Here is a 13,124-nt window from a genome sequence, read left to right as displayed (position 1 = left end):
AAGTCACAAGTGTCTCAAAGGGCTGCACAAGCCACAACGACGTCCTCGGTTCAGATCCCACATAAGGGCAAGGAAAAACTCAGAACCGAATGGGATGTCAATGTGAATGACTATGAGAAACCTTGGAGAGGACCGCAGATGTGGGTGACCCCCCTGCCCCTCTAGGGGAGACCGGATGTAATGGACGTCGAGTGGGTCTAGCATAATATTGTGAAAGTCCAGTCCATAGTGGATCTAACATAATAGTGAGAGTCCAGTCCATAGTGGATCTAACATAATAGTGAGAGTCCAGTCCATAGTGGATCTAACATAATAGTGTGAGAGTCCAGTCCATAGTGGATCTAACATAATAGTGAGAGTCCAGTCCATAGTGGATCTAACATGATAGTGAGAGTCCAGTCCATAGTGGATCTAACATAATAGTGAGAGTCCAGTCCATAGTGGATCTAACATAATAGTGAGAGTCCAGTCCATAGTGGATCTAACATAATAGTGTGAGAGTCCAGTCCATAGTGGATCTAACATAATAGTGTGAGAGTCCAGTCCATAGTGGATCTAACATAATAATGAGAGTCCAGTCCATAGTGGATCTAACATAATAGTGAGAGTCCAGTCCATAGTGGATCTAACATAATAGTGAGAGTCCAGTCCATAGTGGATCTAACATAATAGTGTGAGAGTCCAGTCCATAGTGGATCTAACATAATAGTGAGAGTCCAGTCCATAGTGGATCTAACATAATAGTGAGAGTCCAGTCCATAGTGGATCTAACATTATAGTGTGAGAGTCCAGTCCATAGTGGATCTAACATAATAGTGAGAGTCCAGTCCATAGTGGATCTAACATAATAGTGTGAGAGTCCAGTCCATAGTGGATCTAACATAATAGTGTGAGAGTCCAGTCCATAGTGGATCTAACATAAAAGTGTGAGAGTCCAGTCCATAGTGGATCTAACATAATAGTGAGAGTCCAGTCCACAGTGGATCTAACATAACAGTGAGAGTCCAGTCCATAGTGGATCTTACATAATAGTGTGAGAGTCCAGTCCATAGTGGATCTAACATAATAGTGAGAGTCCAGTCCATAGTGGATCTAACATAATAGTGAGAGTCCAGTCCATAGTGGATCCAACATAATAGTAAGAGTCCAGTCCATAGTGGATCTAACATAATAATGTGAGAGTCCAGTCCATAGTGGATCTAACATAATAGTGAGAGTCCAGTCCATAGTGGATCTAACATAATAGTAAGAGTCCAGTCCATAGTGGATCTAACATAATAGTGTGAGAGTCCAGTCCATAGTGGATCTAACATAATAGTGAGAGTCCAGTCCATAGTGGATCTAACATAATAGTGAGAGTCCAGTCCATAGTGGATCTAACATAATAGTGAGAGTCCAGTCCATAGTGGATCTAACATAATAGTAAGAGTCCAGTCCATAGTGGATCTAACATAATAGATAGTGAAAGCCAATATCTAAGTTACATTGAAAGTGTGAGTGGCACTGGGAGCAGGTGGGTAAAGTCCCTTGCCCAAGGACACAACGGCAGTGACTAGGATGGACGCGGGGATCGAACCAGGAACCCTCAAGTTGCCAACCGAGCGATATCGTCCCAATATCGGCAATGCCTAGTTGAAATAATAATAAAACAATAATATGAATATAAGGGAAGGTGTTTCATCAGAACACAACAAGGTTTTTATGGGGAAAAAAGGACATTTTGAAGAAAGAAAAAAAACTTGCTGCAGGGAAAGAAACGGAAGTGGCTTACTTTTCACGCATGCGCAAAGAGACCCGGCAGCTCGAAGTCAAGATGGCGGACTAAGCGGCGGTGCTTTTCCGGAGAACTTTGATATTGACCTTCTAACAGCAAACACACCAACACATACATCATACATTCCTCTTTTCTCTAGACCACCAAACACAAGTTGAGTTCGGAGCGACGGAGAGTTTTCTGCAGTGAAGACGTGAGAGCACATGGACGACTACTGCTATGCTAAGATGGCGACGTCATGGAAAAGAGAAAGAGAACATTCCAGCAAATCACCAACGGAGACAAAGACGAAAGATGAAGGTGAGTGAGCTTAAGATAATTTTGAAGTTTAATGTAAGCTCTGAAAAGGGCGTCTCTCAGAAATCAGCCGACTTTTCAACAATGTAAACCAGGGGTGCTCACACTTTTTCTGCAGGCGAGCTACTTTTCAATTGATCAAGTCGTGGGGATCTACCTCATTCATATATATCATTTACATTTACTTATTTATGAAATATATGTTTTTGTTAACAAGTTAAAGGTGTTTAATGATAATACAAGCATGTTTAATACATATAGTTAATATTGTTAACAAGTTAAAGGTGTTTAATGATAATACAAGAATGTTTAACACATAGTTAATATTGTCAACAAGTTAAAGGTGTTTAAAGATAATACAAGCATGTTTAACACTTATAGTTAATATTGGTAATAAGTTAAAGGTGTTTAAAGATAATACAAGCATGTTTAACACATATAGTTAATATTGTTAACAAGTTAAAGGTGTTTAAAGATAATACAAAACATGTTTAACACATATAGTTAATATTGTTAATAAGTTAAAGGTGTTTTATTATACAGCATTATTCACATGTGAATAACATAAATGCAGTCTATTATACAGCATTATTCACATGTGAATAATATAAATACAGTCTATTATACAGCATTATTCACATGTGAATAACATAAATACAGTTTATTATACAGCATTATTCACATGTGAATAATATAAATACAGTCTATTATACAGCATTATTCACATGTGAATAATATAAATACAGTCTATTATACAGCATTATTCACATGTGAATAACATAAATACAGTTTATTATACAGCATTATTCACATGTGAATAATATAAATACAGTCTATTATACAGCATTATTCACATGTGAATAACATAAATACAGTCTATTATACAGCATTATTCACATGTGAATAATATAAATACAGTCTATTATACAGCATTATTCACATGTGAATAATATAAATACAGTCTATTATACAGCATTATTCAATCAATCAATCAATCAATCAATCTTTATTTATATAGCCCTAAATCACAAGTGTCTCAAAGGGCTGCACAAGCCACAACGACATCCTCGGTACAAAGCCCACATACGGGCAAGGAAAAACTCACCCCAGTGGGACGTCGATGTGAATGACTATGAGAAACCTTGGAGAGGACCGCATATGTGGGTAACCCCCCCCCCCCTCTAGGGGAGACCGAAAGCAATGGATGTCGAGTGGGTCTGACATAATATTGTGAGAGTCCAGTCCATAGTGGATCCAACATAATAGTAAGAGTCCAGTCCATAGTGGGGCCAGCAGGACACCATCCCGAGCGGAGACGGGTCAGCAGCGCAGAGATGTTCCCTGCCGATGCACAGGCGAGCGGTCCACCCCGGGTCCCGACTCTGGACAGCCAGCACTTCATCCATGGCCACCGGACCTGTGCCCCCCCCCCCCCTCAAGGAAAAGGGGAGCAGAGGAGAAAAGAAAAGAAACGGCAGATCAACTGGTCTAACAGGGGGGCTATTTAAAGGCTAGAGTATACAAATGAGTTTTAAGATGGGACTTAAATGCTTCTACTGAGGTAGCATCTCTAATTGTTACCGGGAGGGCATTCCATAGTACTGGAGCCCCAATAGAAAACGCTCTATAGCCCGCAGACTTTTTTTGGGCTCTGGGAATCACTAATAAGCCGGAGTTCTTTGAACGCAGATTTCTTGCCGGGACATATGGTACAATGCAATCGACAAGATAGGACGGAGCTAGACCGTGTAGTATTTTATACGTAAGTAGTAAAACCTTAAAGTCACATCTTAAGTGCACAGGAAGCCAGTGCAGGTGAGCCAGTATAGGTATATATATATATGTATATAAAGGTATATACAGTATAGGCGTAATATGATCAAACTTTCTTGTTCTTGTCAAAAGTCTAGCAGCCGCATTTTGTACCAACTGTAATTTTTTAATGCTAGACATAGGGAGACCCGAAAATAATACGTTACAGTAGTCGAGACGAGACGTAACGAACGCATGAATAATGATCTCAGCGTCGCTAGTGGATAAAATAGAACGAATTTTAGCGATATTACGGAGATGAAAGAAGGCCGTTTTAGTAACACTCTTAATGTGTGACTCAAAGGAGAGAGTTGGGTGGAAGATAATACCCAGATTCTTTACTGATTCGCCTTGTGTAATTGTTTGGTTGTCAAATGTTAAGGTGGTATTATTAAATAAATGTCGGTGTTTAGCAGGACCGATAATCAGCAATTCCGTTTTCTTGGCGTTGAGTTGCAAGAAGTTAGCGGACATCCATTGTTTAATTTCATTAAGACACGCCTCCAGCTGACTACAATCCGGCGTGTTGGTCAGCTTTAGGGTCATGTAGAGTTGGATGTCATCAGCATAGCAATGAAAGCTAACACCGTATTTGCGTATGATGTCGCCTAGCGGCAGCATGTAAATACTAAAGAGTGCAGGGCCAAGAACCGAACCCTGAGGAACTCCGCACGTTACCTTAACATAGTCCGAGGTCACATTATTATGGGAGACGCATTGCATCCTGTCAGTAAGATAAGAGTTAAACCACGACAAAGCTAAGTCTGACATACCAATACGTGTTTTGATACGCTCTAATAAAATATTATGATCGACGGTATCGAAAGCAGCGCTAAGATCAAGAAGCAGCAACATAGATGACGCATCAGAATCCATCGTTAGCAGTAGATCATTAGTCATTTTTGCGAGGGCTGTCTCCGTAGAGTGATTTGCCCTGAAACCGGATTGAAAAGGTTCACAGAGATTGTTAGACACTAAGTGTTCATTTAGCTGCTGTGCGACAATTTTTTCGAGGATTTTCGAAATAAAGGGAAGGTGGGACACCGGTCGGTAGTTTACCATGAGGTCAGGATCAAGGTTAGGTCTTTTGAGCAGAGGATGAATAACCGCTTTCTTGAATGCTAGGGGAACAGTGCCATTCACATGTGAATAATATAAATACAGTCTATTATACAGCATTATTCACATGTGAATAATATAAATACAGTCTATTATACAGCATTATTCACATGTGAATAATATAAATACGGATTATTATACAGAATTATTCACATATGAATAATTTAAATACAGTCTATTATACAGCATTATTCACATGTGAATAATATAAATACAGTTTATTATACAGCATTATTCACATGTGAATAACAAATACAGTCTATTATACAGCATTATTCACATGTGAATAATATAAATACAGTTTATTATACAGCATTATTCACATGTGAATAATATAAATACAGTCTATTATACAGCATTATTCACATGTGAATAATATAAATACAGTCTATTATACAGCATTATTCACATGTGAATAATATAAATACGGTCTATTATACAGAATTATTCACATGTGAATAATATAAATACAGTATATTATACAGCATTATTCACATGTGAATAACTTAAATACAGTCTATTATACAGCATTATTCACATGTGAATAATATAAATGCAGTCTATTATACAGCATTATTCACATGTGAATAATATAAATACAGTCTATTATACAGCATTATTCACATGTGAATAACATAAATACAGTCTTATACAGCATTATTCACATGTGAATAATATAAATACAGTCTATTATACAGCATTATTCACATGTGAATAACATAAATACAGTCTATTATACAGCATTATTCACATGTGAATAATATAAATACAGTCTATTATACAGCATTATTCACTTGTGAATAACATAAATACAGTCTATTATACAGCATTATTCACATGTGAATAGTATAAATACAGTTTATTATACAGCATTATTCACATGTGAATAATATAAATACAGTCTATTATACAGCATTATTCACATGTGAATAATATAAATACAGTTTATTATACAGCATTATTCACATGTGAATAGTATAAATACAGTCTATTATACAGCATTATTCACATGTGAATAATATAAATACAGTCTATTATACAGCATTATTCACATGTGAATAATATAAATACAGTCTATTATACAGCATTATTCACATGTGAATAATATAAATACAGTCTATTATACAGCATTATTCACATGTGAATAATATAAATAGTCTATTATACAGCATTATTCACATGTGAATAATATAAATACGGTCTATTATACAGCATTATTCACATGTAAATAATAATATAATATAAAACATGTTTTCAGGTACATAACTCCACATGTGTTCATTCATAGTTTTGATGTGACAATCTACAATGTAAATAGTCATGAAAATAAAGAAAAAAAAGCATTGAATGAGGAGAAGGTGTGTCCAAACTTTTGGCCTGTACTGTACACTCACAGCTGTTCACCGTAATCAACTTGAAATGTATCCGGATCATTGATCACAATCATATAATCGGCGAGCCTTAGTAGCGAGTTCAAGGAGAAACATTTCATGGATCATGTCTGAGTTTAAGTGTTTTTGTGTTGGTTGTGTCCCACAGACGCCCTGCAGCTGATTGGTCTTCCAGAAGATGTTCCCGTTCAGCTGCAAGTGGGGAGCTCCACTTTGAAGCAGGAGGATCCGCAGCCCCCTCACATTAAAGAGGAAGAGGAGGAACTCTGCATCACTCAGGAGGGAGAGTGTCTTCTAGGACGAGAGGAAGCTGATTACACCAAGTTGCCACTGACTGTTGTCTCTGTGAAGACTGAAGATGATGAAGAGAAACCACAACCAGACAACATTTTATCTCCACCATCAGATAGTGAGTCTGAAGACGGGGTTGAAGTAACTTTGAGCAGCGATACAGACTGTGAAGGTGATATGAGGACTCACACTGACAACAAATACTCTAAAAAGACTAAACGTACAAAACGTTTTCTCTGCTCAGTTTGCGCTAAAAGCTTTTCTAAAAACAGCAATTTCTCCGTACACATGAGAACGCACACTGGGGAAAAAACATTTAATTGCACAGTTTGTGCTAAAAGCTTTTCTCAAAAGAGCCATTTATCTGAACACATGACAACACACACGGGAGAGAAAAAATTTCATTGCTCACTTTGTGGTAAAAACTTTTCCTACAAGAGAGTTTTGACAGACCACATAAGGACTCACACTGGAGAAAAACCCTTTAGATGTCCATTTTGTGACAAAAGTTTTTCTCAAAAGAGCAATTTGACCCAACATATCAGAATACACACGGGAGAAAACACATTCAATTGTCCCGAATGTGCCAAAAGCTTCTCGCAAAAGGGCAATTTGACCGAACACATGAAAATACACAGCGGAGAAAAAACCTACAATTGTTCGGTTTGTGATAAAAACTTTTCTCAAAAGAGAGTTATGATCCAACACATGAGAACGCACACGGGAGAGAAACCATTTAATTGTTTGGTTTGCAATAAAAGCTTTTCTCAAAAAAGCACTTTGACCAAACACACCAGAACACACACAGGATAAAAAAAACAAAAACATGAAATGTGTCTGCAGAGTTCGAACCAGACCGGGTTAGAACAAGTGATTGAGGAAGGCTTGGAGTACCGTATTTTCTGGACCATAGGGCGCACTGGGATGAGCGGGTCTAGTCAGGTCTATTTCCATACAAAAGGCGCACCGGATTATAAGGCGCATTAAAGGAGTCATATTATTATTTGTTTCTAAATGTAAAAGACTTCCTTGTGGTCTACATAACATGTGATGGTGGTTCTTTGCTCAAAATGTTGCATAGATGATGTTTTACTCATCATCTTCAAGTCGCTTTCTGACAGTCTCCTCAGGATGCGCCGTTTTGTGGGCGGTCTTATTTACGTGCCTCCACTTGGACAGCCTCTTCTCCCCGTCATCTTTGTTGTAGCGGTGTAGCGTGCAAGGACAAGAGTAGAAGAAGTGTCAAAATGGAATAGAATAGAAAGTACTTTATTGATCCCTGGGGGAAATTCAGCACCACAGTTCGCTCACAATAGACAATAAACACTTAGGTATTTTTTTACATGTGAATAATATAAATACAGTCTATTATACGGCATTATTCACAGGTGAATAATATAAATACAGTCTATTATACAGCATTATTCACATGTGAATAACATAAATACAGTCTACTATACGGCATTATTCACATGTGAATCATATAAATACAGTCTATTATACAGCATTATTCACATGTGAATAATATAAATACAGTCTATTATACAGCATTATTCACATGTGAATGACATAAATACAGTCTATTATACAGCATTATTCACATGTGAATAACAATAATACAGTCTATTATACAGCATTATTCACATGTGAATAATATAAATACAGTCTATTATACAGCATTATTCACGTGTGAATAACATAAATACAGTCTATTATACAGCATTATTCACATGTGAATAACATAAATACAGTCTATTATACAGCATTATTTACATGTGAATAACATAAATATATTATCTATGTACTCTACAAAAGATGGAGCTAACTGTTTTAATGACATTCAGACTTTACTTCAATCAATAACGGAGAAGCATCTCCTCATCCGGAAACAACAACAAGGCCGGAAATGTGTCCCGTGAAAAACCCTCCGACCGGAACGCTCTAATAACTAAAGTTCCTTGGTTGAATTATGTAAACTCACTACACCGGTAGTTTTTATTGCTTCCATAGCAGGTCTACTGAAAGATATAAGTGAGAAATGTACGCTACTTTCTATTAGAAATGGCAAAAGCGGAGGATGAATGTCCCAGAACAAGAAGATAGAGAGAGAAAAAATGAAGCTTATCGACTTTTCAGGACTTATGCAGATCTCAAATACGCATCAGCAGGTACCAGAAAGTAAGAAAAATTGGTTTTGCATAATATCGCAAAACGCTAGATAATATGTCTGCTAATGGGTGCCAGTTTGCGGTCCTTATACACACACCATAGCTTACCAATATCGTACTAAACATTTTGACAGATTTTTGAGCGCCGTGTGTAATGTTCTATATTCCCAATGGAACATTTAAAGTTTTGGTGTTGTTTACTGGCGTCATCTTGCAGTCTACATGTATCTCTTATGTGTGACTGCCATCTACTGGTCACACTTATCCTTACACCATGTACCAAATAAAATAGCTTGGAGGTCGGTAAGCACAACCAGAATTACCGTATTTTCCGCACCATAAGCCGCCCTGGGTTATAAGCCGCGCCTTCAATGAACGGTATATTTCAAAACTTTGTCCACCTATAAGCCGCCCCGTGTTGTAAGCCGCATCTAACTGCGCTAAAGGAATGTCAAAAAAACAGTCAGATAGGTCAGTCAAACTTTAATAATATATTAAAAACCAGCGTGATGTGGGCGCGCATGGAGTCGTATATCAACATGGACGGAGCTGCGTGAAAAAAGCCACCCGGCCTCTTCGCGTAAACTTACCTTAACCACTCGCTCATCTTTTCTTCATCCATCCCTTCGAGTTAGCTTTTATGATGACGCCGGCTGGAAAGGTCTCTTTTGGCAAGGTCTTCCTTTTGAATATCACCATGGGTGGAAGTTTCTGGCCATTAGCATGGCAAGCTAGAACCACAGTGAAGGATGACTTCTCATTCCCTGTGGTGCGAATATTCACCGTACGTGCTCCCGTTGTATCCACAGTGCGGTTCACAGGAATATCAAAAGTCAGTGGAACCTCGTCCATGTTGATAATGTTCTCTGGCCGGATCTTTTTTTCAGCTATCTTGTTTTTACAATATGCACGGAAAGTAGCCAGCTTTTCTTGAAAGTCTTTAGGCAGTTGCTGTGAAATAGTAGTCCGTGTGCGGATGGAGAGATTGCGTCTTTTCATGAACCGGAAACCTGTCGCTTAGTAGGAGCCATTTTGTAGTCTTTACAGATGTAAACACACAAAGGAAATGAAACGTAATATCCGCGCGCTTCTTCTTCTTCTACGGGGGCGGGCGGTTGCTTGCCGTAGAAGAAGAAGCACTTCCTCTTCTACGGGGAAAAAAGATGGCGGCTGTTTACCGTAGTTGCGAGACCGAAACTTTATGAAAATGAATCTTAATATTAATCCATATATAAAGCGCACCGGGTTATAAGCCGCACTGTCAGCTTTTGAGTAAATTTGTGGTTTTTAGGTGCGGCTAATAGTGCGGAAAATACGGTATTCCGTACATTAGGCGCATCGGTTTATAAGGCGCACTGCCGATTCTTGAGAAAATGAAAGGATTTTAGGTGCGCCTTATAGTCGGAAAAATACGGTCGTTTTTTTTTCTCTCGCTCCCTCCCGTATGTAGTCCACAAAACTGTTTTTGTGGGTTCAAGTGAAAGTCTGACTGGCCCTAGCATACTCTGCCCCAGAATACTGTCTGGTCAAAGTCAGCCCATGTGCGCCACGTGGCCCCCCCAGCTCAACTCAACCATGGGCTTATGAACTTGGACCATCCTTCAACCTCCCCGTTCTTCCCATCAGAAAAGCAATCTGCAAGAACATCCTTCCAGCCGACTTTAACACCCGAACAGCTTGGACAAATGAATGGGAATCCAAGGAGGTCCCAAACAAACATCCGGTGTCAGACCCGTATAACAGGTCCCTGGCACCAACCCCCCCAAGGAGACAACGCTGAATAGATTCAGGACTGGACAAGACCCCTCAGCCTTTACAGATGGAGAAGCATGAAGCCCACCTTGTGCTTGTGGAGAGACGCAGACTAACCGCGACCAATCAGTGAGAAGATAGCCAATGACAGAGCAGGAAGTTGTACATACGTCACTTATTATTGGACTGATAAAGTTGTTGCACACATTCTTAGCAATAAAGATAGTTTTAATTGTGACTTTTTTGTGGCTCTTCTTTTTTTTACCTCTAAAAGCTTAGTGGCCACATGTGTGGACAGCACCTTTTAGCTCTTATTTCCAAAATTGTGTCCACTACTGAATTGGGGTCTTATGGCCGCTTATGTGGACACTTATACTGCCATCTGGTGGTGTCAGAAGAGTACAACATACAATGGAATTTGGGGGGGAAAAAGAAGTGTAAAAATAAGAATTAGCATGTCACTAAACATCATACTTGCCAACCTTGAGACCTCCGATTTCGGGAGGTGGGGGGCGTGGTTAAGATTTATATATATAAGAAATACTTGACTTTCAGTGAATTCTAGCTATATATATATATATATATATATATATATATATATATATATAAAAGAAATACTTGAATTTCAGTGTTCATTTATTTACACATATACACACACATAACACTCATCTACTCATTGTTGAGTTAAGGGTTGAATTGTCCATCCTCGTTCTATTCTCTGTCACTATTTCAGAACACACACATTATACAAATATACATTATAAAATCAATAAGAAAACGGGAGCTCTAATTTGGGAGTCTGAATTAGGATCGGAAGTTCCTATATAAACATTGCGCACTCACGTCGCCTTTTTGCATTGATTACTGCAGCTGTGCGCTGGATTCATTCACAAATACAAACTACAACTCACAAACACTTTAGAGTTAGGCTCCACCATCAGAATGTGTACTTAAACTTATAAAGATCACATGGATATTATTCAGTGAGTTGATTCACCAAAACTAACCTGTTATACAGGAGGAAAAAGCACACAGGACGTTTCAATTGTTCACAGACTGGTCGCTCTCATCAGAATGACAAGACACTTCCTGTCTGCAGGTGATAGCATTCAATTGGGAAGAAACGCCCTACTGCCCCCTACTGACCAATGTGAATACTGATAAATGTGCAATGACAGCTCCAAAAACGAATTCAAACCACAAAATAAAATTAATAAATCAACACAAAAATGTGACACATTATGGGTGGGTCACATATGCATGTACAGTAGATGGCAGTATTGTCCTGTTTAAAAGTGTCACAACATTGCTGTTTACGGCAGACGAACTGCTTTATGGTAGACGAAGACTTGACTGCTGTTGTTGTGTGTTGTTACCGCGCTGGGAGGAGGTTAATGAAACTGCCGAACAATAAACCCACATAAGAAACCAAGAAGAACTCGCCCTCCATCATTAGCTGTTTAAATTGTGGGAAAGCGGACGTGTGAACAGGCTGTCCACACATTTACTCAGGTCCGCATGGAGCTGGAGGGGGCGTGGCCTCCAGCTCCGCCTGAATTTCGGGAGAAAATTTGTCCCGGGAGGTTTTCGGGAGAGGCGCTGAATTTCGGGAGTCTCCCGGAAAATCCGGGAGGGTTGGCAAATATGCTAAACATGAAGTACATGTTTGTGTACTTATGGACTAAGTACATTATATCAAAAGATGATTATTAGTTTTTTATTATAATAAGGGTCCAATAAGCCCAAATAGCAAAGATAAATTAAAAAAAAAAAAAAAAGCATGTAAACAAACAGCTTGGGCCTTAAGAGGTTAAACTCTTATTGTAAGCAGTCTCCAATCCTGCCACAAGGTTGCAGCAGTGTGACGTCATGAATACTTGAAGAGTTGTCAGTCAAACACTTCTTTTTATAGACTTCTCTGGCTTTTGGAAGAATTGGAAGTTTCAAATGTTTGTTCAGATTCGATTTTCTTTTGATGCAAAAAAAACAACAACTCCCAACCTTAGCTTTTGGTAAAGCTAAGGTCGGGAGTTTTTTTGAAGTCAGTGTTCTGTAAAAATATATATCTGTACTTAGAATATTTTGAAATGATAACTTTTTATATTTTTATTTTTTTAGACACTCATGATAGGTTTGAAAATTATTAGCACTGACATTTTAGAATGACCTACTTTTATTTGTTATCAACAAAATAAAAACATAACTGTTTTTTTTATCTTTATACATTTCACCATAAATGGTTGTTGTGTTTTGCAAATATAATAGTTGCTATAGTAAATGGGACATCTATATACCTTTTTCCTCACAGCCAAGCCAGTCCAATAATAAATAATAAATGATTCATATTTTATATATCAGCATTACAAAAATGTTTATTTTCTGCTGGATCTACTCTCTATTTTATGCTGCAGCTGGTACATATACTGTAATATTGTACATGGTCATTGTTACATATTGTATATATTATATACAAATATAATATAATATGATAAATCAGGGCCCTGCGATGAGGTGGCGACT

The 13,124-nt window shown here is 38.2% G+C and overlaps 2 protein-coding genes across 2 annotated transcripts in view; both read left to right on the top strand.

Moving 5' to 3' along the window:
• Positions 1–13,124, top strand: part of LOC133619176 (uncharacterized) — a 170,400-nt gene that overhangs the window by 74,206 nt on the left and 83,070 nt on the right. The gene's annotated exons all lie outside the window — the stretch shown is intronic.
• LOC133619193 (uncharacterized) lies at positions 1,796–8,156 on the top strand. Its single transcript, XM_061980126.2, has 2 exons — positions 1,796–2,074; positions 6,542–8,156. Exons 1-2 carry the CDS (start codon positions 1,978–1,980, stop codon positions 7,495–7,497), a joined length of 1,053 nt encoding a protein of 350 aa, XP_061836110.1. The 5' UTR covers positions 1,796–1,977; the 3' UTR covers positions 7,498–8,156.

The sequence above is a fragment of the Nerophis lumbriciformis genome, linkage group LG20 (assembly GCF_033978685.3).
Source record: "Nerophis lumbriciformis linkage group LG20, RoL_Nlum_v2.1, whole genome shotgun sequence".
In the NCBI taxonomy this organism is placed as follows: Eukaryota; Metazoa; Chordata; class Actinopteri; order Syngnathiformes; family Syngnathidae; genus Nerophis; species Nerophis lumbriciformis.
This window is presented reverse-complemented; position numbering and strand designations above follow the sequence as displayed.

Bases quoted from the DNA above. Each gene is read 5' to 3' on its own strand.
- LOC133619193 (XM_061980126.2), top strand. From the start codon at position 1,978: ATGGACGACTACTGCTATGCTAAGATGGCGACGTCATGGAAAAGAGAA. The intron at 2,075-6,541 runs GTGAGTGAGCTT...TGTGTCCCACAG, and splicing joins GACAAAGACGAAAGATGAAG to ACGCCCTGCAGCTGATTGGT.